Consider the following 26,104-nt stretch of genomic DNA (forward strand, 5'->3'; position numbering starts at 1 on the left):
CGGGGAGGACCAATGGGTGACCCACTTGTCCAGCCTATATTGTCCTAGTGTAGATCAGGGTGAAGATCTTAGTACGGGCCCCACAAGCTATCTCCCAATTGGCATTGATTTTAACGTTGACAAGGTGTTTCTAGCCATTAACGCAAGTATGGGAGGAAAAGCCCCTGGGCCAGACAGCATTGCAGTGGATTTATATAAATCCTGCCCCTTGCTGTGTGAGGTCCACTACGAACATTGGCTTTAAGGGCTTGTTGTACACAAGGATTCAGGCCGACTTGGACGGAGTCATCCTTGTTCCCATTTTCAAGAAAGGTGATTGTAATGGCCCGGCCTGCTATAGACCTGTATCGCTTTTGGACTCCCTAGTGTAAGAGGCTGGGCACATTATTTTAAGTAGTTTGCAGTCGCAGGCAGAGGACACTGGTGTAATTTCGGAGTTACAGTACGGATTACGCCATGGTTTAGGCACAGTGGGACAGAGCCTAAACCTGTGTCTTTTAATGGGAAAATACACCATGACCCAACGGGGTAGCCTTTACTTGTGTTTTGTTGAACTGAGCTTGGCTTTTGATTGTGTTAATCATCAGAAATTCTGGAGTATACAAGAGTCCATGGGGGTGGAATTGACACATACATTTTTTAAGACAGTCTTATTTGGATGCGCTGACAAGGGTCTGATAAGGGAAATGAATATGCTACTTACCAGTATGCATCTGTTCTTGGCATGTAGGGCTGCTAACATTCATATCTTAGCATTAGATCGCCGCCTAGTGTTGGGTCCGGATGATCGCACATTGTTGTCCTGGAAGAGTCTTCGAAGTATCCTGAGATAGGTGGCTCCTCCCCTGGACTACAGTGCGCATGGGCATCGGCTCCATCCCCAGATTGTTTTTCGCCATTGTGGCAGGAGATGGAGTGAAAAGTGTAAAGGATGTCCATGCTAATGACTGAATACAATAGTATATCTGCAGCTGCAACAGGCACCGGGGAGGAGGGTGGGCGATATGAATGTTAGCAGCCCTACATGCCAAGAACAGATGCATACTGGTAAGTAGCATATTCAGTTCGAGGCATGTGGGCTGCTAAATTCATATCTTAGCATAGAATACATAGCAGTCCCTCCATCAGCGGCGGTTGCCCGTGCCAGCTGCAGAAACCTGAAAGAGTGTCTTGAGAACAGCCTGTCCTACAGCAGCTTGCTGCTTGGAATGCACATCAACACAGTAGTGTTTTGTAAAGGTATGTGGTGTAACCCACGTGGCTGCTCTGCAAATGTTCTCTAAAGGAATGTTCCCTAGGAAAGCCATGGATGCCCCCAATTTGCGTGTGGAGTGCGCCCTTGGGGGTATCGTTAGAGTGCGCTTGGCCTTTTGATAACATATTTGGATGCACTTAACAATCCACCTGGCTATTCCTGCTTTGGAAATAGGGTTGCCTTTGTGTTGTGGTGCGAAGGCAACAAAAAGTTGTTTTGTCTTTCTAAAGGGTTGTGTCCTGTCTATGTAGTACATCAACGCCCTCCGTACATCTAAGGTATGGAGCATTCTTTCCGCTACCGTTTGTGGGTTTTGGAAGAATGCCGGCAAGTCAATAGTTTGGTTGAGATGAAACTGTGACACCACCTTCGGAAGGAATTTGGGGTTAGTGCGTAGCACTACCCTATTTGGATGAATCTGAATGAAAGGCTCTTGGATTGTGAGCGCTTGTAGCTCACTAACACGCCTCAGTGACGTAATAGCTATTAGGAAAGCTACTTTCCACGTTAGGAACTGGAGTTCACACGAGTGCAGTGGCTCAAAAGGTGGTCCCATCAGTCTGGTGAGGACCACATTGAGGTTCCACACCGGAGCTGGTGGTGTTCTTGGGGGAATGACTCGTTTCAGACCTTCAAGGAAAGCTTTAATGGCAGGCACTCTGAAGACAGAGAGATGCTGCCTGTTCTGAAGATAAGCCGCTATGGCGGATAGATGTATCCGAATGGAAGTGTACGCTAGATTGCACTTGTAAAGATGCAACAGATAGCAAATGATGTTAGGGATAGATGCATCTAGCGGGTTGATGTCATTGGCTGTACAGTAAATGACAAAACGCTTCCATTTCGCAGCATAGCATGCTCTGGTAGTTGGCTTCCTAGCTTCCTTGATGATGTCCATGCATTCCGGAGGTAGGTTAAGGTATCCAAACTCTAGGACTTCAGGAGCCAGATCGCCAGGTTGAGCTGTTGCGGATCTGGATGCTGAATTTCTCCATGGTTCTGCGTCAAAAGTCTGGGCGTGAGGCGCAGTCTTTGGTGCGGCACCACCGAGAGTTCGAGGAACGTGGTGTACCATGCTTGGCGCGCCCACGTTGGAGCAACTAGGATGAGAGTCATCGCGTGCTGCCTTAGCTTTCTTGCCACCAGCGGTATCAGAGGGGCTGGCGGAAAAGCGTACGCAAATTTGCCTGACCAGTTCATCCATATCGCATTCCCCTGCGACTGTGGGTGAGGGAACCTGGCGGCAAAGTGTTGGCATTTTGCGTTTTCTTTTGTGGCAAACAGGTCTATCTCCGGATGACCCCACTGCTGGAAGTACGGGTGGAGGACAGATGGGTGTATCTCCCACTCGTGCATTTGATGGCTGTACCTGCTGAGCAGATCCGCCATCTGATTGTCCTTTCCCGGGAGGTGTTCTGCCATGAGGAAAATGTTCCTCTGAATGGCCCACTTCCACATGCTCTGAGCCAGATGAGACAGCTGTGGCGAGTGGGTGCCTCCCTGCTTTTGAATGTAGTACATCGCGGTCATGTTGTCCGTCCGGACTAACACCACCTTGTTGCACAGATGTACAATGAAGGACTTGATCGCCATGAAGATTGCCATCAGTTCCAGATAATTGATGTGCATCCTCTGTTGTTGCGTCGTCCATAGTCCCTGCACTGTGTAAGTGAGCAGATGAGCTCCCCATCCCTGGAGAGATGCGTCCGTTGTCAGGATAATCTGTGGCACTGGCTCTTGGAACAGTCGGCCCTTGCAAAGGTTGTGTGGAGTCCACCAATGCAGAGAGTCGTATGCCCGACTGGTAACCAACACTAGGTCTGTCAATTGTCCCTGAGCCTGTGTCCACTGATTTGCTAAGCACTCCTGGAGCGGGCGCATATGTAACCGTGCGTGAGGGACTATGAAGATGCAGGAGGCCATCATGCCTATCAACTGCATGAACACTCTCGCTGGAAGCGAGTGTTGTGGTCTGAACTTCTGGATTAGAGACTGCATGCTGTCTATCCTGACTTGGTTTGGTTGAGCCATGGCCGTCAGGGTATTGATCGTCGCACCTAGAAACTGCCGGACATGTGCCGGCTGAAGATGCGACTTTGGGTAGTTCAACGAGAAACCTAGATTGTGAAGGAGGTGAATGGTGGTCGACATGTCCGCGGCGCACTGTTGTTCCGACTTGGCTTGAACGAGCCAGTCGTCCAGGTAGGGGTAGACATGGATGTTCTGCCTCCTGAGGTGCGCTGCTACTGTTGCCAGACACTTGGTAAACACCCTTGGGGCTGTGGTGACTCCGAAGGGTAGGACCTTGAACTGGTAATGCTTGCCTTGAATAGTGAACCTGAGGTATTTCCTGTGGGACGGGTGTAGTGGAATGTGGAAATAAGCATCCTTGAGATCTAAGGTTGCTAAGAAGTCCCCTTGGTTTAACAAGGGAAGAATCTGTTGCAGTGTAAGCATATGGAAATGTTCTGATAGTATGTACGGGTTGAGGGGACGTAGATCTAGAATGGGTCTGAGAGATCCGTCCTTCTTTGGAATAAGGAAGTACAGGGAATATACCCCTGTGCCTTCCTCTCCCACCGGCACGAGCTCGATTGCGCCTTTGTGCAGCATCGCCACTACTTCCTGCTGCAATAAGTGCAAGTGCTCTGCGGACATAGGCCTTTGCCTTGGCGGAATGTTGGGTGGAGTGGATTTCAACTCTAGGCAATAACCATACTGGACTAGTTGTCGCACCCACCTGTCTGTGGTGATGTTTCTCCAGACGGGCAGGAAGTGCTGCAGTCTCCCCCCGACAGGTGTTAAGTGGTCGGGGGGCAGTGACAGAGAGTCACTGTTTGCTTGGGGTAGAGGAGCGGGAGTTGTTGTTTCCTCTGCCGCAACCTCTGTTGCTGTTATTTCTGTAACCTCCCTTGTTCTGTTTTGTGAACGAGGATTGTGCTCCACCTCTTGAGAATTGCGATTGTTGACCCATTTGTCCTCTGGTGACTCCACGTGCACCTGAGCGACGAAAATTATTGCCACGAAACTGTTGTGATTGTAGGGCCCCCATGGACTTAGCAGTTTCTGTGTCCTTTTTTATCTTTTCGAGGGTGGTGTCAACATCTGGACCAAACAGTCTATTAGGATTGACTGGCTGATTAAGTATGGTTGTCTGAATATCAGGTTTAAACCCTGATATGCGGAGCCAAGCTTGTCGTCTCAGCATGACGCTAGTGTTGATCGCCCTAGCTGCTGTGTCTGCGGCGTCAAGTGCACACTTGATGGCTGCGTTGGAGATCAGTTTCCCTTCCTCGATAAGCAGTTTGGTGCCCTCTTGAAACTTAGGAGGCAGGTGTTGTACAATCTGCTCTAGGGTGTCGTAATGCGCCCTATCGTAACGTGCTAAGAGTGCTTGTGTATTTGCAATACGCCAAAAGTTGGCAGCTTGTGCCGCCACTCTTTTGCCCCCTGCCTCTAGCACTTTGGACTCCTTGTCTGGGGGAGGAGCTTCACCCGTCGTCTGGGAGTTGGCCCATTTTCTGGCATTTGCGACCACAAGAGAGTCCAGTGGCAACTGTCCCCGAATGTATGCAGGGTCTGCAGGTGCTGGTCTGTACTTTTTCTCGATACGTGGATTGACCACTCTCGCTCTGGTAGGTTCTTTAAAGATGTCAGCTGCATGCTTGAGGACTCCCTTGAGCATAGGCAGCGTTTTCACAGTTCTTTCAGAGACTGAAAAAGTGTCAAAGAGAAAATCCTCTTCCACTGGGTCAGCATGCATGTCCACATCATGATTAGCAGCTGCCCTCTCAATGAGTGCATGAAAACCTGCAGAATCCTCTGTTGGGGATGCCCGTGCACTGAAAGGTTGTGGGTCTTGCCCCACACTTTGGGTGCCTTGGTCACCAATGTCATCATATGCATCAGGATGTGCATCTGGTTCATTGATGGGGAAGGTGTATTGGGCATCCTCATCATATCCCTCACCCTCAGAGTGTTCTGGTGAGGGAGTAGGGCTTCTTCTTGGAGGAGGCTGGATAGGTTCTATGAGGTTAGAAACGTCCTGAGGAACCCTTTTCTTCTTTAGTGGGATGACATAGGAGTCCAGAGGCTCTGAAGTGATCCTCCTTTTGTATAGGGTTAATTTGCCTGTGTTGGCGTCGATGAAGTGCTCAGAATCGTCCTCTGATCCGAGTTCTCGACCTGAAGGTACCCCTGCCGTAGAAGAATCCGACGTCTTTGGCGTCGATTTCGTAGAAAAGGCCTTCGGAGCCTCTTTCGGCGGCAGAAGGAAGAGAAGCTTACTCTTAGGCTTTGCCGGAGCGTCCTTCGGCGTCTGAGGCGACGGCAACGGAGCCGACGTAGCAGCGGCCCTTTCCCTGATTCTCTGTAGCGAAGCGGCGATGGGGGACGCTTCACTTACAGTGGCTTTTGGCGCTGACGAGGATGTTTTGACCTTCCCCTCGGATCCGACGTCATGGTGGCCTTTTTGAGTCTTGGACGCCGATGCAGTCGCCGCCGACCCAGAGTCCTTGGATCGATGCGCAGATGTGCCAGCCGTCGATCCGTGCGCTTGTGTCGCCTCCGTCTCCACTACGCGACCGACTAACGGAGTCCCAGTCGGAACCGGAGCCGTGCCGCTGGCCTTGGCGTGCTTAGACGGTGTCGCAGCGGTTGATCCGTGCCGACCACCCTTTTTAGAGGATCCCTCCTCTGGCGCCGATTTTGACCCTGTGGAATCGACCGACTTCTTCGACTTCTGTGTACCGGAGGTCGACGGAGCAGATGCGGCGGCGGGTGCAGTAGTTTTCTGTGGGCCGGCCGCCATTTTAGGGACGCTCGAGTCCATAAGTTTCGGTTTCGTTTTCGGGTCGGCCATTTTAGGTGTAGTCGATACCGTAGGTTTCGGTTTCGATCCGGCCTGCCCCGCAAGTATGTCCGTGGCCGGGCCTGAAGGCGGGGCCGTGGCTTGCGGTACGGGGTCTTGGGTAAGGCCAACTGGCGATCCCGTGACCCGATCGTGTTCGTCGAAACCTTCGGGGCATAGCTCGTCCCCCGAGCTATCTGCCGCGGCCCCATAAATCTCTTCGACGTCCCCTACCTCGTCGACGTATTCAAGGCCTTGACCCACGACTCAGTCGTCGTCTACCGGATCCGCCTCGACCTCCGTTTCGGGTGGGGATATTTGGAGATGATGACCCTGTTCATCTTCATCTTGGTCGCCGAAGATGTTTTCTGGATCCGGGGCCGCTTGTCTGGCCTCCAGGCGCACCGCGCGCCGAAGCTTGAGAGTCTTTTTAGACCTGAATTGCGCGCAAGCTTTGCACTTGCCGTCGTCATGGTCCGGTGAAAGGCATTTGTTACAGACCGGGTGCAGGTCTATATGTGGGTACTTGGACCCACAGAGCGGACAGTACTTAAACGGACTCCGCTCCATGCTGGAAAGTTGTCGTCGCGTCGCGATGAGAAGGCCTCGATGTCCGAAGAGTGAAAAAACTCCGCTGAATCCGACTCCAAGAGTCGGAAGAACTCGAGACCGTGCGCAAACAATACCGACGCTATAAATACAAGGCCTTTTGGCCTTAAAAAGTTAGTTTTACTCGGTTTCGACAGAGAGAAGTCGAGACCGCATCCGAACCCAATGGCGGAAAAAAACAATCTGGGGATGGAGCCGATGCCCATGCGCACTGTAGTCCAGGGGAGGAGCCACCTATCTCAGGATACTTCGAAGACTCTTCCAGGACAACAATGTGCGATCATCCGGACCCAACACTAGGCGGCGATCTAATGCTAAGATATGAATTTAGCAGCCCACATGCCTCGAACACAGGTGAACTTAGCCACACTTTCCCTGTTAGGAAGGGGGTAAGGCAGGGGTGCATGCTTGCCCCTCTCCTTTTCACCCTCTATATTATTAGCTTGGACGCCACCTATCGAGGGAAGGTCAAGACCTACCTAGCATTGGCAAGTGGACAATAGGATTATGGTTATATGCTGATGATGCTGTTTTTTTTTATCTCTAACACCAATTGGTCTGCAGAAAATCATTTTGAGCTTTGTATCCTATATGTCAAGTCTTGACCTTAACAAACATTTCCAAAACATTTACCATGAAATGTAGTAAGCTCGATGTTAAGGGTCGTGACACCTTCATAAACAGCAGTAAACTTGAATTTGCTAATTATTTCTCATACTTGGGAGGCGTCTTTGAAAGAAGAGGTTTATGGATCAAAGCCATTATTTCCAGAAAACTTATTTGCCAAAGCCATAGGCGCCTTAATAAACTTCGCCAGGATGCTAGGAAAGCGCCCCATTAACAACTTGTTGACTATTTACAAAGCGAAATGCACTTCAATTGCAATGTATGGAGAAGTCATTTGGGGTTACGCTAATGTAGATCCCCTACAGCAGGTTGAGAACAAGTTTTTTAAATATCTTTTAGCTGTTCCAAAGAGAACAGCCACGTATATATGTCACGCCGAATTGGGACTGACATACTTGTCCGACCTAATTAAAATCCAGCCGATCTTATTATGGCATAAGGCTTGGACCTGTACTGCAACTGGTCTCAATCGGGACGTGATAAATGACTGTCTGAACCTGCAACAGGCACATTGCATTCCTTGGCTTGCATACATCAAAAATGTAATGAATGACTTAGGCTGTCCTGAGTACTTTGTTAATCAGCCAGCTCGATCACTGTAAAAAGGAAGGAACTAAAGCTATTATGCATTAACCATCTGGAGACGATTATTATGTCCTCTAATATCATGAAACCATCCGTCAGAGCAAACCAATTGCTCTTTTACGCAATTGGCGATACAACCCTACCCCCCCCAAAAAAAACAGGAACCTACGACAGGCTGCTATTGACTCGCCTTCCTCTAAGAAATGTTCACAACATGGTCACATTTCCCAAGGTAAATGACTGGTCACGCTCTTTATGCCCTTGCGACGATATATCTGCAGTCTACAATTCATATTATTTTTTCTGTAAGTTTTATATGTTAATTAGGAAAAGATGGATACTGCCTATTTTAAAATTGCTAGGACAGAGACAATGTCGTCCTCCTTTCATCAAGTTGCAATTTATAGAGGACATTTTTATGGATCATATAGCCAAATATTTGAAGAGGGTGGTTAGAGGAAAACCATGCAAGGCCCCTCCCTTTTCTTAATTGATCATGGATTTTTCTTTTTTATATGACATGGCTGTGTTCGTCAATGAGTATTGTACTAGGTAAAACCGATGTTTTAATGTACTGTCAAACTTACCTATATGAATTGTTGCATTTCTGTTTTTAATGTATTGTGCTTTTATGATTTAAGCTTTTAAATAGAATAAAATGTATTTTGATTCGATCTGTGCCACAGTCTCTACTAAACATGGATCCTACGTAACTAGTTTACTCAATGGTTTTCAACTGCCCTTAAAACCTGCTATTGTTAAATCTGCTGCCCATCAGTGCGCGCAAGATGAAGCGATTAGTGTTAACACCCTAGCCGACCACAATGCTAAAAGGCTTCTCTGTCTACTAATTCTGAAGTTACTGATTATATATCACATTACTGAATTCCTCATGCCTTCTTTACAAGATCTTGCTGAACCAGGAGAAAGAGCCTCAGTTGTAGAAGGGACTACAGGTTTGTAAAAAGAACCACATTGTGGAGAAAGAAAAGTAAGTGAGAGTGGTTGCCCTAAAAATTGTTGTTTCCAAATCTTGTGCTACAATAGCATGGTGGTGTTGCATAAGCAGGCCTGTATGATGTGCTGCTTAGTGGCTTGCTCCATCTTTCCCTCTAATGCCCAGCAGTATTTCTATTCCTGAAACAATTGACAAGTCAACAATACCGGGAAGGGTTTCAAAACCGCACCACTGCCCCTCACCCAACTGGGGAGTTTATATTCCACTTTTAAATTTATTTAATACAAATGCCTCATTGTTACTCTTATATGTATGTTCTGGATTTAGCGTTGATGTGTGGGTGGACAGAAGCCTCCCTGAATGCCCGAGCAAAGGTTATCTCTGTAGCCAAGATACTGCGAAAGGATTTTATTTAGGAGTTCTGTATTCTTCTTCGATAAGGAAGTGACAAGGGTACTTAGTGTGTTATTTGGGGTCCAAGAACTATGTAAAGCTTTGAGAATCACACACTTTCAGTGTGCATACTAACTCTGGGATAGCAGAAAGGTTCAACAATATCTTAAAGAATAAAATAGCTATGATTTGTAGTGAACTGGGTTCAAGTTACTTGATGCTATACCTTTGACACTCTGGTCAATGCAAGCCACTCCTGACCAAACAGCAAAGCCAAGTCTGTGTGAGATGGTTATTAGGCACAACATGATGCTCCCATCTATGTCTACAGCTTGACTAGATTAACACTCCTGCAAGCACCTGATTCACGGTCTCAAGCTTCCACTGAAGTTCTGCAATTGCTAACCAGCTATATAGATCTCATCATAATGCAGCTCCACATTCTGCCCAAGGATATTACCTACGGACCCAGTACCATGGAATCTCCTGGCTACCAGACTCTTTGATGGGTCTAGCTGGTACTCTTTGAGCAAGCTTCATTGGTTGGCTCACTATTTTATTGGGTTGTGTTTGAAGGAACGGGTTACAGGCTTGAAGAAATTAATAGCACTTAGTATTTCATCCACTTACAAAAGTGCTATTCGGCCATGGCAACACTTTCTTTAAACACTACTGTTGGCATTCCTCGCTCTTAATTGGGGTTCTGTTTTTCTAATTGGCAAATATCATCCGCTGCTGTTCAATTGGCCAGAAATGCTTATCGACTAGGCTGTGAAACTATAAATGGAAGTACTATGTTGGTAGGATTCAGGCAATGTGGCTTCTACAATCCAGACTGATCAGATTATGAACTGTCCTCTTACTTCAAATTCCTAGCAGGGGTACTCTATACCTGCCGTCGCATCAGTGTTTTGCATGGTACCTTTTTCATCTGTGCTAACATTGCATATGCTTGGATACTGAAGGACTGCTCTAGATCCTGAGGTCTTGCTCATGTTATACATGCTATAAGATACACTGCAGCAAAATCCACCCCTTCGGAAGAAACAGCCCAGAGAGAATTCAGACACTACCACGTTCCTTTGCCATCTTGTTTCCGAACTATGGAGTAGGACTGCCAATCTATGACAATCAGGAACTCCTATGCAATGGATCCAGGGTACATCTCCGACCATCTATAAGCACAACAGATACTAGCTATGCAGTATAGATTGGCACTTGATTTTGTACTTCTGGCTCCTAAAGCAGTGTCTGTGCAAATGTAATTTCTGAATATTGCAACTTATACAGAATATTGATATAGGCGTAAAGTAACAGATTGCTCAAGTACTTTGAAGAATTAAATACAATACGTACCATTGACGATTGGATAGGTTTCGGAAGAGGAGTATTTGATATTGCCTAAAGGGTATTGCTTGACGATGGGGAGCGAAGATTTTTGAAACTGTACTGGTCACCTATCATCCTTATAATCATTTACATTATTGCCCAAGTTAGCACTGCTTACAGAAAAGCACATTACTCTTGCCAAGGGAATATTTTACCGACTGAAATTGGATTATGGTTCATTAGAATTGAAAGTATTTGAAAGCAAATCATTAAATAATTATTAATTATATTCTAAGTTGCACAAATAAGTAGCGCAAGAAGGAGACGTTCACAAAATAAACCAATAAATAAGTGAAACTATAATAGCTGTAGCCCTGCTTTTCTTGTTTGTGATCACTTCTGTTGGCCAGAGCGCAGTTTCTTTGACAGAATGGGGAGGAGAAGGCCAAAACTGCAGTTATTTTAAGTGTCCTGTGGAGAAATACAAAGGACAGACATTCAGGAATACACTTGGCTCTCAATTTCTTGAGAGGCACATGGGAACAAGACTAATTCGGTCTAATTAGAAGCCGGTACTGGGCCCTGGCATCTTGGAAAAACAGAACTCATAATGGTGAGGGGGGTGTAGGCAGTCAGCTCATCCTTTTTTGTCCAGGTGGTCCGTCTTTCACATGCTCTTGGCCAGTCTTGTTCAGGTATTGCTTCTGAGGCCACACGCTGGAACTGGCTTGGTTCAGGGTGGGTGAACCCAATATACCTATCCTGCTCCATTCAATTCGATGGGATTTGAATTACAATGGATTCTAAAAGGAGCAGGAAAGGAACAGCACAAAGAGACAAGCATGGAAAAGTGTAGACACCAACTCGGACCACAACAGAACCCTACGAAGTAGCCTACAACCTTAAGAGCGACATAAACAAAGCTCCCAAACCTCCCCAAATAGGAGTACCCCATTGTTTGCGTGCTCTAGAAACGACAATGCGCACCACATGCAATCAAGGGGAATTATGAGGATCAATCGTGAGAATACACAGATTTGGAAAAGGAGCAGTTCCTCTCATTAATGGGGAGCAAGCGGTTGGATCTGTGCTCTGCTAGCATTCATCAGCTTCCAACCAATCCTGCTTGAGAGCACTAGGGACACTATGGAAAAACAGACTCGCAGATATAACTTTAGTTAAAAATAAACAAAACATGGTTTGGCAGAGTAATACCAATCCCCTGAACACTTTCATGATCTGCTTCTGAAATCCTTCTCATGAGCACTTACTTTGGCTTTCAGCATCCCGAAGCCGACGGTCTCCTTAGCATACATGCACAGTAAGAGATTGGCGACCCGAGTGATTGCCACGCGGCCTTCCTACGAAGGAAAAAACAAAGTTATACCATCAGCCCTTGCTGGTTCTTTGGCTGCCATAACACTTAAAACTCATGAATACAGACATTTTAAACACTGTACAATGTATTTATTCTGATTTGAGACTTCATAACAGTCTAGATAAACTTGCCTGAGCAATGAGCTTTTGTTGTTGGAGTATAATGTTAAATCATATTTGTTTTGTTAATTTCCCTGGTTATAGATCTATTAAGTTATCGTTAACTTGCTTAGGATGTACCAAAGAGGAAGCTAAAGCGGTTTTAGATCTGGCTGAAGAGCACTTTAATTCCTCAGTGTTAGTAGAAGAAGGAAGCACCCCATTGGACTGCAGTAGCTCAACTTATTCTCTTCAATAGATATCTCTTTCCTTGGTCTGTGGCGTGTTCTCTGCCACTAAAGAACACATATTGTAGCAGTGTCTTAATGAGAAAGTACTAAATATAACAATTGTCAACACCAACTAAGGGTAAAGTGGCTTTACTACATTCAAATGTACATTTTGAATCATTTTTTGTAGAGTAAAAAAAACCTATATTCTGTTGAAAAAAAAAGATGACGCCGGACCTGTCGAACTTTCTCCAGATGGTCAGGAATGGTGGGCCTCACGTTGAATAACCACTCACAAAAAGCAAATTTGTTTTGAAATTTACAGTGGGTGTGTATGTCTGAATACTAAGCAGAAGACATGTAAACGGCAGGAACGGAAAACGATTGCCTTGTATTGCAACACTACAAATGCAGTAGTTCTCTCTAGAAAGCGAAATCCAGGTCATCACAATAGTCAAAAAACACTTTAACACAAAAAACCTTCATTTATTTCCAGTGCACTGCACACCCACCATTCGTTCAACTAGAGCACCAGTTTTCCCAAGTGAAGCTCCCGCTTTATGGGGACACCTTTGGGAAATGCCAAACCACCAGAAATGGTGTGCAAAACTATTACTTTATTAAGCTGCTATGGGAGGTGGAGAGCTCAAATGCACTTTTAAGCTATGACCACCACAGTTCATAAGCACCTCCAGGAGTTGGACACATGCTTTCTACTATAAAACACAAAGCCATGTCCAATGGGTTAGTCAATGCTCGCATTAGAAGATGATGATTGTAGGTGGCGGAATATCAAACTGTATAGGCAAGTTAATTTTCTCTTTTATGAAGACATTAATTTCTAATTAAAGAATTGCCTTTACTGGCATTAAAAGTTAAATAGTAAATAACCAGCACTGGCCAAGTCAATAGGTCTTGCCTATGTGTAAGCTTTCCTGTTTTCAGTTTCTATTTTTGGTGAATTCTGGTGGATTTTTTTCAGTGTTTTCAAGTGATTTCAATACCTTAAAAACAGTGGTTATCAGTGGTTATACATTTTCGCACCATTAAATGAAACAGAAACAAGTGTTTTTTCAGTGTTTATGGAACTTTTTGCTTTTATTATTGCTTGCTTTCTACATTGATAATGCATGGTATATTGACAGTGTACGTACAGTGTATATGAGGTCCAAATAAATGTTTGCAAATCAAACCTATTTTAGTACACTATACAATACTTCTACATTGACTATTTGATCATGTGCGTACTCTTTTTCCTTCCCATGTAAACTTTTTTCTGTGAAAAGGCCCAATCAGCATTGGCACTTGAAGTGAGCAACGCCAAAACAGCCAGAACACAATCTGCTAATTCTGGCCATTGTCCTAGATTTCCATGCCAATACTGGTGCACTTGAAGATTGCGATTCTGTGGGCAGGTTCTGCAACATTTGCGTTGAACTGGGCGCTTATACCCTTAAGAGTTCTTGAAGCGGTCAAAAATGAAGCAGCACTTTTGAATCTACAGAGCAAATTTGATTCATCATTTCAAGCCATTTCTCATACATTGTAAAATAAAAGTTCCTGAACTGTTCTTCAACATTGCTTTGTTAACCAAGTGGCAAGCACTCTAACATGGAACATGTTGCAGTGCCAATGTCACTAAAGGTGTCGCTCAACCTACTCTCAAGGAGACGTTTCACATCTACATCAATTATGCTGATCACTTGACATACAAGGGTTTTTACAGACTCTGTTTTTATGTCCACTACAGCAGATATGTTTTCCTTGAAAAAAATCTATAATATCACCATCAACATGCAACCAAAGATCCTCACATTTTTGTCATCCTCACTCAGCAAAAATTCTGTAAACGGTTGTCCCATGGATAATATAGCATTCACAGCCCATTGGGCTGAAAACCATCAGCTAAGTGACACAGTTTGGATGACTCTTTCTTTGATGCCACAGAAAGCACAAAATTAGAAATAATTGTGTTTTAGTTCCCACGCATAAAAAAAACAGTGCACCAGAATGGACTAAAAAACCAATAGAATTCTTCATAAACTCCGAGGACTGTAAAGATCCTTTCAGCATACCATCCAACAAGTGGCAAGAATCTCTTACAGGGAAGCACTTCAGCTCAGGTATCGTTTTTGACAGGTCATCATCCAACTTTTTCATATACATAGCTGAATCCCTGTAAATATAAACAATACCACCCCAATCTTTGTTGAACTTGGAAAGAACCTTTTTGCAGCAGCATTCCACTTGACATTGCGTTCCATCCCGTCATGTTTTTACCACTATCCCAGATGCTCGGTGATAGCACTCGTTTCACATATACTTGTCACTATACCTTGCATTGAATGTTTAAAGCCTGAGGTGTTGGCAATTCACCTACTATCAATATTGACTCACTAAAAACCGGGGGCTGATATGTCAAGGGTTTTTACCAATTCTCTGTGGGTAAATGTGATGGCACATATTGGGAAAGGTTCTTCTGAAACAAGCCATTTTACTTACCAATGAAAGAAACAAACGCAGCCAAAATATCAAACATGATTTGATATTTTCTGATTCTCTACGGTTTATAAAATAATTAAGCAAGACCTATATTAAAATAAACCCGCACCTGTCCTTCTCAGGTATTCTAATTTATAGACCGCCGGGAAATGAAAGTAACTTCGTAAAAGCGTTATTGGAGACAGTCCGTTCATTGGCAGCCGAAACGGCAAATTTCAATATTCTCGGAGATCTGAATATACATTTTGATCGCAGCAATGAGGCAAAAATAACCAATCTGCTTGCAGATTTAGCAGGGTTTCAACTAAGGCAGTTGGTCCAGGGAGCAACTCACAATGAAGGACATCTCCTGGACCCTATTTTTACAAATATAGAAGAAGCTGAGGCGTCCGTGCCCATACCTATGATATGGACGGACCACATGTTAACCATTATGTCCATTCCCAGCTGGGCTAAATCCCAGCCCAGACCAACCCACAAGGTGTATAAGCGACCTTGGAGGAAATTACGGCTAGAAGACTTTGATAACCTGCTCAAAAAACTCCCGCTAACCTACCCCAAAGACACTAATCAATGTTACGAAAATTACTGCAACTGGATAACCCAGGCCTTAGATATATTGATCCCAACATCCTGGATCCAAACACGCGCTAAAGAGTCGAGCCCCTGGTTCGATGAAGAGCTACTAGCCCTGAAAAAAAGCTGCAAAATAGCGGAACGTAAATGGAGAAAACGGTACGAGCCTAACTTAAAGGCCCAATACAGCGAAATCCACAAAAAATACCACAGGCAGATTTGTAAGACCCGTGCGACATATTATGCCAATGAAATTAATGCAAGCCCCAACCCTTCCAAAATTATTTTTAAAATCCTGAAAGATCTGAGCGCAAAAAAAGTAGAAGTGAATACCTCTACATCACAGATATTTTGCGATAATCTGGCCCTGTTTTTTGTAGAAAAAATTAAGAACATTTATAATTTATTCCCTGTAAAGCCCACGATTAGTCCTTCAAAAATAGAAATTATATCTGAACTTACTAGCATCCCAGAATTAGACCAGGAAGTCTTTGACAGGCTCTGTCAAAAAGTCAAATCAGGTTCGCCTCTAGACCCCCTAAAGCCCGAACATTTCAGGAAAGCAGATGCTATAGTGCTTGAACCTTTGAGAACCATTATTAATACGTCCCTGATGACGTCAGAAATTCCCACTAAATGGAAACAGGCGTGGGTAAATCCCATAATTAAAAAACCTAATTTAGATCCGACAAAACCCGAAAACTACAGACCTATATCATTGCTACCATGGCCAGCCAAGGTTACTGAGTCTTACGTGAACACCATCTTAACGGAACACCTCTATGCCAATAACATCTTAGACGCCTCCCAGCATGGTTTCCGTGCAGACCATAGCACAGAGACGGCACTTCTCAGTGTGACAGAACATCTTAGGTCCATTAGAGACTCCAGTCAAACGGCAGCGCTGATCCTGCTCGACCTCAGCGCTGCCTATGATACGGTCTCACACGAGGTGCTTCTGTACAGACTGGAGGCAGCAGGGGTGAAGAGCTCAGCCCTGGCCTGGTTTAAAGCATTTCTGACAGACAGATCTTTTCAGGTAGCTATCCCCCCATTCCTCTCAAAAAAGAGTAACATAATGCAGGGAGTACCCCAGGGTTCAGCGCTCAGCCCCACACTCTTTAATTTATATGTCCAACCACTAGCTGAGGTCGCCAAGGAGTGGGACCTGTCCATCGTCTCATATGCTGACGATACTCAGCTGGTGGTGACATTGAGTGATGAGAACGGAGCAGGAGCGCTGAATTTTAAACATGGCCTCGCTGCAGTAACTGAATGGTTGACGGCCAATTATTTACAACTTAATGCAGACAAAACGGAGGTGCTAATAGTAGGAAAAGATACCAAAGCCTGGGGAAAGGAATGGTGGCCGGAGATTCTTGGCCCTCCCCCTGACCCCAAAACAGAGGTAAAGAACTTGGGGGTGTGGTTGGACTCAGCCTTGAGCTTTGTCGGCCACACCAAAAAAATAGCTGCCACTAGTTTTGGTATCCTGCGTAACCTGCGACCTATACTAAAAAATGTTGACCCCTCCACACGTCAGTTGATTATTCAAGCCACAATCCTCTCGCATAGATTATGCCAATTACTTACTCTTGGGAGCCAATCAAGCGGAAAAAAAACGTCTGCAGCATATCCAAAACGCGGCAGCACGGGCCCTAACAGGGCTTCCCCGGTTTAAGTCCGTAACCAACACTCTGGTAAAATTGCACTGGCTACCGGTGGAAAAAAGAATCAATTTCAAGGTCCTAAAAAATCTTCACCCCCCATGTTATGTCATCTTATAACATATTACACTCCCAATAGACCCCTCAGATCAGAAGGACAAAACTTGGCCACGATTCCTCGTGTCAGACTCGCCCGCGGACGCTCCTTCCAATATATGGCTGCTAAACTATGGAACGCACTACCACTGTGGATTCGAAGCATAAATGACCTTTTATCCTTTAGAAAGGCAATTAAGACCCACTTGTTCTGCTAAGCTGACCCTAAAGCTTGTGGTATGTTGCGCTCTCTCCTGTCTGGTCCAGCGCCGGGACGCCCCTTCGCTGGGGCAGCCGTTGCGCTATATAAGCAGCTGTAACATAACATAACATAACATAACCTAAAACAAGTTTCTAAACCCTGCATCTTTAGACCAAAGACCACAAAACTGAAAAAGCAAAAGGAAGAAGAAACAGTATTTTAGTGAAATTCCTTAACAACAAACCTCAAGCAGAATAATGTTAGCCCAGTCTTGCTTGCTGATAGCTTGTATAACAAAATTACACTGTATTGGCCCATTCAGGAAGAAAAAAATGGCCCTTTCACTCTCCTTTTCTTTGAATGGCATTTAGGTTGTTATGCAGGTGTTTTTTCAGTGTTTAAATGTTTACACTGGTGAGGGCTATTTCCCTTTCGGTGTTTTTTGTATCAGTTATTATAGGTTTAAACCTAAAACCGGACAGCCTACCTATGTGATAGCTATTGGCTTTAGCAATGTGTGTTAGCCATTACGTACACCAGTGTGACTGCTGTTCAACATGGCTAAAAGTTAATGGTGCGGGTGGGGTAGATTGAGTGGGATAGATTGGGGTGCACTGGATTGGGTAAATTGAGTAGAGTGGGGGTAAATTGGCGTAGACTGGGGTAGCTTGAAATGGGGTGGAGTAGGGTAGATTGGAGAGCGGGAGTTGGGTACATTAGAGTGGTAGATTGAATTGGGGTAGATTGGGGTGGAGTGGGGTAGGCTGGGGAGGAGTGGGATAAACTGGAGAGGAATAGACTGGGATAGATCTTGGTAGAGTGGAGTGGGATATATTGGAGTGGTGGATTGGCGTATAGTGGAGTGGGTGGATTGGCGTATAGTGGAGAGGGGTAGAGTGGAGTCTGGTAGATTGGAGTGGGGTAGAGTGGGTGGATTATAGTAGGATAGAATGGAATGGAGAAGAGTGAGATTGGGGTAGTTTGAGTGGGATAGATTGGAATGGTGTGGGGTATATTGGGATGTGGTGCGGTATATTGGGGTGGAGTGAGGTAGAGCACGGTAGACTGCAGTGGAGTAGATTGGAGTAGGGTAGATTGAATTGCTGCTACCGAGCAACCCCGAGACGCACCCACGCACCCTTCGCCTGCCAAGCCTGCCGATTCACCTGCTACCGGACCTGCATAACCCCCGCCAAGTCGAGCACCAGCAGCAACCACCTGAAGTGCATCCTGCTCAACACCCGCTCCGTCCACAGGCACGCCGTGGAACTCTGGGACCTGCTCGACGCGACAGCACCGGACGTCGCCTTCCTCACCGAAACCTGGATGAACGCCTCCTCAGCGCCCGACATCGCCATAGCCATCCCGGACGGATACAAGATCACCCGGAAGGCCCGCGTCAACCAGACGGGAGGAGGCATCGCCATCGTACACAAGAACACCATCCGCATCTCGACTAACTCCGACGAAACCTTCACCGCCGCCGAACACCTGCACTTCCAGATACACACTGACCCCAAGACCACCCTCATCTACCGACCACCGGGACCACGACACAATTCAGCGAAGACATCGCAGACTTCATCAGCCCGCACGCCCTTCCCTCCACAGACTACATCCTCCTAGGGGACCTCAACTTCCACCTGGAGAACAACGACGACAGAAACACCACCGCCCTGCTGGACAACCTCGCCAACCTCGGACTCAAGCAACTGGTGAACACCCCCACCCACTGCGCCGGCCACACGCTTGACCCCGTCTTCTCATCCAGCAAGCACATCTCCTTCAGCCACACCACCGGACTCCACTGGACCGACCACAGCTGCGTCCACTTCAGCTTCAGAAGAACTACAACCCACCACCCGCAACAGGTTCCCCGCCGAAGCTGGAGCAAGATCACCGCCGAGCAGCTCACCGCCTCCCTAAACCAGAACACTCCCACCAGCACAACGGACCCCAACGAAGCAGCCAGCAACCTCACCAAGTGGCTGACCGCCTGCGCCGATGACCTCGCACCACTAAAGAACCCTCCCAGCAGACCCGGCAGCAAGAAAACCCCCTGGTTCACCGACGAACTCAAGGAATCAAAGAAGAACTGCCGCACCCTCGAGAAAGCCTGGCGGCTCGACCAGACCTCAGACAACAGGACCGCCCTCAAGCACGCCACCCGCAAACACCATCAGCTGATCCGCGCCACCAAGAAGACGGCACTCAAAGAACGACTGGACAACAACGCCCACGACAGCAAGGAACTCTTCAGCATCGTCAAAGAGTTCTCCAACCCCAGCGCCGGAAACAACGACATCACTCCCTCGCAAGACCTCTGCAACTCACTCGCCTCGTTCTTCCACCGCAAGATCGCCGACATACACAACAGCTTCGACGCACAGACCACGCACCCTACCACCGAACCAACGCCCGCCCAACCACCCTCTGCAACTGGACCCCGATCAGCACCGAAGACACCACCCGCACGATGAACTCCATTCACTCCGGATCACCAACCGACCCATGCCCACACCACGTCTTCAACAAAGCCGACGCCATCACCGCACCCCATCTCCGAGACATCATCAACTCCTCCTTCCACCCCGCCACCTTCCCGGAGAGCTGGAAGCACGCCGAGCTGACCGTCCTCCTGAAGAAACCAACGGCGGACCCCACCGACCTCAAGAACTAACGTCCCATCTCGCTCCTTCCTTTCCCGGCCAAAGTCATAGAGAAGACCGTCAACAGACAGCTTGCCGCCTTCCTCGAGACGAACGGATCCCTCGACCCCTCGCAGTCCGGGTTCCGGGCCAACCACAGCACCGAGATCGCCCTAATTGCAGCCACCGACGACATCAGAACCCTGATCGACAACGGGGAAACAGCGGCCCTCATCCTCCTGGACCTCTCTGCGGCGTTCGACACTGTCTGCCACCGCACCCTAGTGAAGTGCCTCAGCAACATCAGAATCCGAGAGAAAGCACTGGAGTGGATCATCTCGTTCCTCGCCGGAAGAACCCAGAGAGTACGCCTCCCTCCGTTCAGATCCGAGGCCACCGAAGTCATCTGCGGAGTACCACAAGGATCTTCACTCAGTCCAACCCTCTTCAACGTCTACATGAGCCCCCTCGCAGCCATCGCACGCCAACACAACCTCAACATCATCTCCTACGCCGACGACACCCAGCTGATCCTCTCCCTCACCAACGACCCCACCACCGCCAGAGCCAACCTACACGAAGGGATGAAAGACGTCGCCGACTGGATGAGGAACAGCCGCCTTAAACTGAACTCAGACAAGACGGAAGTCCTCATCCTGGGATCATCACCCTCCGCCTGGGACGACTCCTGGTGGCCCCTGGCCCTGGGCACCGCTCCCAAACCAACGGACCACGCACGCAACCTGGGCTTCATCCTGGACTCCTCCCTGTCGATGACCAGACAAGTCAACGCCGTCTCATCTTCATGCTTCAACACCCTGCGCATGCTCCGCAAAATCTTCAGATGGATCCCCACTGAAACCAGGAAGACCGTCACCCAGGCACTCGTCACCAGCCGACTGGACTACGGGAACACCCTCTACGCCGGAACCACAGCCAAACTTAACAAAAGACTCCAACGCATCCAGAACGCCTCCGCACGACTCATCCTGGACATCCCTCGACACAGCCACATCACCGGACACCTGAGAAACCTGCACTGGCTCCCCGTCAGCAAGAGAATCACGTTCAGACTCCTCACCCACGCACACAAGGCTCTCCACGACCTGGGCCCCAAGTACCTCAACGACCTTCTACACACCCACCCACCAGCTACGATCAACCAGCCACGCCCTCGCCACCGTACCACGCATCCGCAGAGCCACCGCCGGAGGAAGATTCTTCTCCTACCTGGCAGCCAAGACTTGGAACTCCCTCCCCACCCACCTTCGGCGAACCCAAGACCATCTCTCCTTCAGGAAGCAGCTCAAGACCTGGCTGTTCGAGCAGTAACACACCCCTCTCCCCCAGCGCCTTGAGACCCTCCCGGGTGAGTAGCGCGCTATACAAATGCCGTGATTGATTGATTGAATTAGGGTATATTGGGTGAGGTGGAGTAGATTGGGGTGGCGTGGAGGAGAGTGGAGTATAGTGGGGTAGATTGGGGAAAAGTGGAGTGCAGTGGATTGGGGAAGAATGGAATGGAGTGAGGTAGACTGAGTGGTGTAGAATAGAGTGGGGTAGAAAGGAGTGGAGTGGGTAAGATTAGGGTGCAGTGGAGTAGATTGAGTGGAGTTGGAAAGAGTGGTGTGGGGTAGGTTGGGGTGTGATTGGGTAGAATGGTTAGGGTGGGGTAGTTTGGGTTAGGGTAGGGAACATTTGAGTGGAGCAGATTGGGTGGGGTAGATTGGAGTAGAGTAGTTTTGTGTGGAGTGTGGTACAGTAGATTATAGTGAGATGGAGTGGGTGGATTTGGGTGGCATGTGGTAGATGAGGGAAGTAGAGTGGGGTAGACTGGGTTAGAGTAGAGTGGGGTAAAGTGGACGGACTGCAGTGGAGTACAGCGGAGAAGGGTAGATTGGAATGTAGTGGGGTGGATTTGAATACACTGGTGTGGAGTCAAGATTAGAGTTGAGTGACAGATTTGGGAGAAGTGTGGTAGATTGGAGTGTAGTGGGATAGATTAGGGTGGAGTGGGGTAGACTGGGTGGATTAGAGTTGGGTAGATTGGAATAGATTGGGGGAGATTAATGAGGAATTATTGGAATGGGTAGATTACAGTGGGGTACGGGAGTAGATATATTGGAGTAGGGTAGACTAGGGAGAGGTAGATTGGGGTGGAGTGGGGTAGACTGGGGAGGCGTTGATTGAGGTGGAGTGGATTGGGGTGGAGCCTGGCAGGGTGGAGTGGATTGGGGTGGGGCAGAGTGGAGTGGGGTTTATTGGAATGGAGTGGGGTAAATTGGGCTGGGTAGAATGTAGTAAAATGGAGTCGGATAGACTGGAGTGGAGTGAATTTGATTGGGGTACATTGGAGTGGGTGGATTAGGGTAGATTGGAGTGGTGCACATTGTATTGGAGTGGGTTAGACTGGGATAGATAGGAGCAGACGGGGTAGGTTGGAGCACATTGGGTTAGATTTGAGTGAAGTGCTGTAGATTGCTGTGGAGTTAGGTAGATGGGGTGGGGCTGATGGGGTACATTGGAGTGGAGTGGTATAGAGTAGAGTGGAGTAAGTGGTGTGGCGGGGCGTAGAGTGGACTCGCATGTTGTGTCGTAGACTGGAGTGGAGTCGAGTGGCGTGGCCTGTCGTAGAATGGAGTGGTGTAGGTGGAGTATGCAGGGTGTGGTAGTGCCCTGCCATTACATTACAGATGACACATTTTCATTGAACTGACTATTACATTTGCATAGACATACTGTTTTACTGCACACCAACGATAATTTGTGAAAATGTCATCACTCAGTGTAGTAATGTGTTTCGATTTTATTCAAATATATATGTTTCCACCACACTTCAGAATTGCAAAAGCAATGTGAGATTTAAAAAGTATGGTCAGTCATAACGTATCCGCTCTATTTTACACATTTTATATACAACCGCAAAATGAAATCATGGTCTGGTTTTTAAGTAGCCAAATTTTCTGTACTCTGTGAGAAAACCGTGATACAGGTGTAAAGGTCCTTGACAACTGTGGAGAAGGACCAGCTACCACTCGACTTAGTAACAACCACTGCACGTCCAAGCACTGTGCAAGCATAAGATAAAGTGTCAAACTTGGTGATGTACAGTAGCAGACCTTTGTAAAGGTTAACTGGCCATCTTTCAGTTGCTGTTTGCTATGCAGGTCTTAAATTAGTACTGAGATTACATTTTTTCCCAGACAGTATTAGTTTGTATTTAAATGAAAAAATAGCAAAATAAAATTGCCTCCTAATTTGCTGCAATAAGCTGCATAATTTGCCTGGTCTTATGCATAATTTAGTCAACTCTGCCAATACATTAGTCCACTATCGCTGCATAACTCTAGTAGTCTTGGTCAAAGAGGACTTGCAGTGGAACAAACAAGGCTAATAAGCCTAGTTTACAGCCACTAAGATTTTCTTCAAGCTACTCTCAAACATAATGGTAATCTCAATCCTATGCTTTACTGTAATATTAATGTCAGCTTTCCTTATGCATGGGCCAAGTCATTGTGTTTGACGTTTACTCTTTTGTTGTATGACAAGGATATTGAGCAAGAGCTAAAATTAATTTAAAACATATTGCCCAGAATGAAACCAGGATTACGACCCAATATTATTATTTGTTGACAATACTACATTAATTATTACCGCCTTAACCGCGGCGGACATTCCGCTGTGGTGCGGGGCGTCCATTGAGTGAGTGGGGCCGCGTCGGCCAATGGACGTGCGCAGCACTTCAGAGGTAGTGCTCGCGACGGCCATTGGTCCACAGAAGCAGCGAAGGGGTTAAAACCCGCTGGTTATAAGGGAGTTTGCTCAATCACTTTGCGTGATGAAAGGGCAGACAAATGTAAAAAATTCAAAAATCTAAATATCTGACTTCAATCTTTGTAAAGGATCCACTGCAAATGAAGTGGTAAACTTTACAAAGTAAGCCATTTTGATTACCTTGCTTTATGATTTAGTGAGACTAGCTCAAGAGCTAAGTAGGCTGTAGAAAAGTGAGGCAGCCCTGGTGCATAAGGGGGCTACCCCACAAATGATTTGATCGAAAGCATAGAGGGTGCGTGATTAAACCATTCACAAAGATTTTTCATGCACAGTTATAAACAGAAGCTCTATATGGTTAATAGCTGTGGGAGTATGAGCGTTGAAAAAATTCAAGGCTAGAGAAAATTATTTTTATAAGTCATTTGTATGGACTTCCAAACGGACGCAGAATTGGTGGAATATGTGGCACTGACCTTCGAACGACCATCAAACAATATTTGGCAGAGGAGTGGCTGAAATATAACGGCATCAATGGCACATTTATCTGATCAATCATCACTCCCCATGCAGTCATGTGTGGCAGGGCTATCATACATCAGTTTTGCATGTTACATGCAAAACAGACCAGAGTGCAAGGAAACATGACAGTGTTGAACATTAGAGAACGCGTGTATAGCCACAAGGCCTAGCAAAACGAGCTCTTTGAAAGGTGTAGCTAACAAATGTGCTTGATCACCACATCCTCCGTCTATAAACTTCACGTTTGCCGTCACCGTTCAAACTAATAAGACAGAAGAAAAAAATGAAATTTCTAATTACAGCAGCAGAGGAAAATATGCTTGCAGGGATCTGTTTAGGAAAGAAGAGGGAACAGTATTATTAGATTCCACACCCTCTGTATGCCTCTGCAAAGGGACTAAAGGGCTGAATTCCAACTACTGATCTGACTACAATGTAATGTATGCAGGGAAACTATACATGGCTGGACATAAAAAGCATCCCACCACCATTAAGTTTGGATGGATGAACCCTGCATATAAATAATACTGGGCAGGAGACAGACTGATTGGGTAGGTATGGGTGATGAAATATAATTGGGACTTTCTTAACCTTCATCCTAATATGCTTATTATCCACTGAACTCTTTCGAATAACTGCGATCAAACAGATTCACTCATTATGTAGCTAGTTAATAAATCATCGTATAATTTTGCAATACCGACCTTTGTGTCTGCGTATTGTCCCAGGGTACCGGGGCAGAGCTCTATTTCATCATCACCTGCAGATGACTAATTTTCAGGCTGGGTCGTCTGACTCCTAAAACTCCTTATCTAATAGATAGGGTTGAGGGACGCCATTCAGATTCCCTTTCTCTGACAAGGATATATTTCCTTTTAGGGCTAAGGGGATCTACCTGGTGTGACTCCCATAATATTGAGGTGAACACAACAATGCTTTAAGATCATCAAGAGAGTCATGCAAAAGATGGAACCTAATAGGAAAAACATCAATCATAAAAGCTGAAATTTACCGGATCTTAAAAAAAAAAAATATATATATATATATATATTATTTCAAGCAAGACTGCCTACCTCAAAACTGTGGTTCTTTGTTAGGTTCCCGGTGTGTTCCTCCCAAGCAAATCTTATGAAACAATAGAGCACTTGATAATTATATCATTTGCTTTATACCACTGCCACCTGAGCACAACTAATGGTGCCATTTCGCACTTTGTGTCACTTGCCACCAATAAAGGATGCAAGCGTGCAGAAGCACCTTTTTGAAATAAGTTACGCTTGTGGTGGCCAAATATGTACCAAGATCTTGGAACACAGCGAACAAAGACTTTTCCAATTATGCACCAGCTGAGGCATGGGTCTGATTTTTATTGATCATCTTTTGCATCCAGTAGCTTGCATTCAGCTATATTTTTAATACGTAGTGAAATTATTTAATGGTGTGAAATAACATTGTTGGGGATTGCTTAAGGTGTATGGGTGAAGAACCCAAAATAACCCCCAAAAATTATGAGGGTGTCATGATACTAGCTATAGTATTGGGGCGGTATTACCTTGGCAGTGGCAAGTACACTGCAGTGGCAGTACACAGAAAACAGTCAGATCTGTCCACTACAGCTACGACAATCCCCTCAATTTTCACCTCATGCCATTTCATTAACATGAATCCCTAAATTTAAGTGTTTCAACTGAATGTATTTTATACATAGTCAACTTTTCCAGTAAGTGTCTTCAGTGTTTGGCTACTGTTGACCACTCATGACTCATCATGGTGGGATATTCACGGTTGCACTTTCATACTTTTATG

At 46.3% G+C, this 26,104-nt stretch overlaps 1 protein-coding gene across 1 annotated transcript in view; it reads right to left on the bottom strand.

Annotated features, from left to right (window-relative positions):
• Positions 1-26,104, bottom strand: part of LAMTOR2 (late endosomal/lysosomal adaptor, MAPK and MTOR activator 2) — a 202,111-nt gene that overhangs the window by 25,669 nt on the left and 150,338 nt on the right. Inside the window, exon 3 of the mRNA XM_078668574.1 lies at positions 11,877-11,966. Coding sequence (XP_078524700.1) covers positions 11,877-11,966 — 90 coding nt within the window. The remainder of the gene's footprint in view (positions 1-11,876; positions 11,967-26,104) is intronic.

The sequence above is a fragment of the Lissotriton helveticus genome, chromosome 12 (assembly GCF_964261635.1).
Source record: "Lissotriton helveticus chromosome 12, aLisHel1.1, whole genome shotgun sequence".
NCBI classification, from domain to species: domain Eukaryota; kingdom Metazoa; phylum Chordata; class Amphibia; order Caudata; family Salamandridae; genus Lissotriton; species Lissotriton helveticus.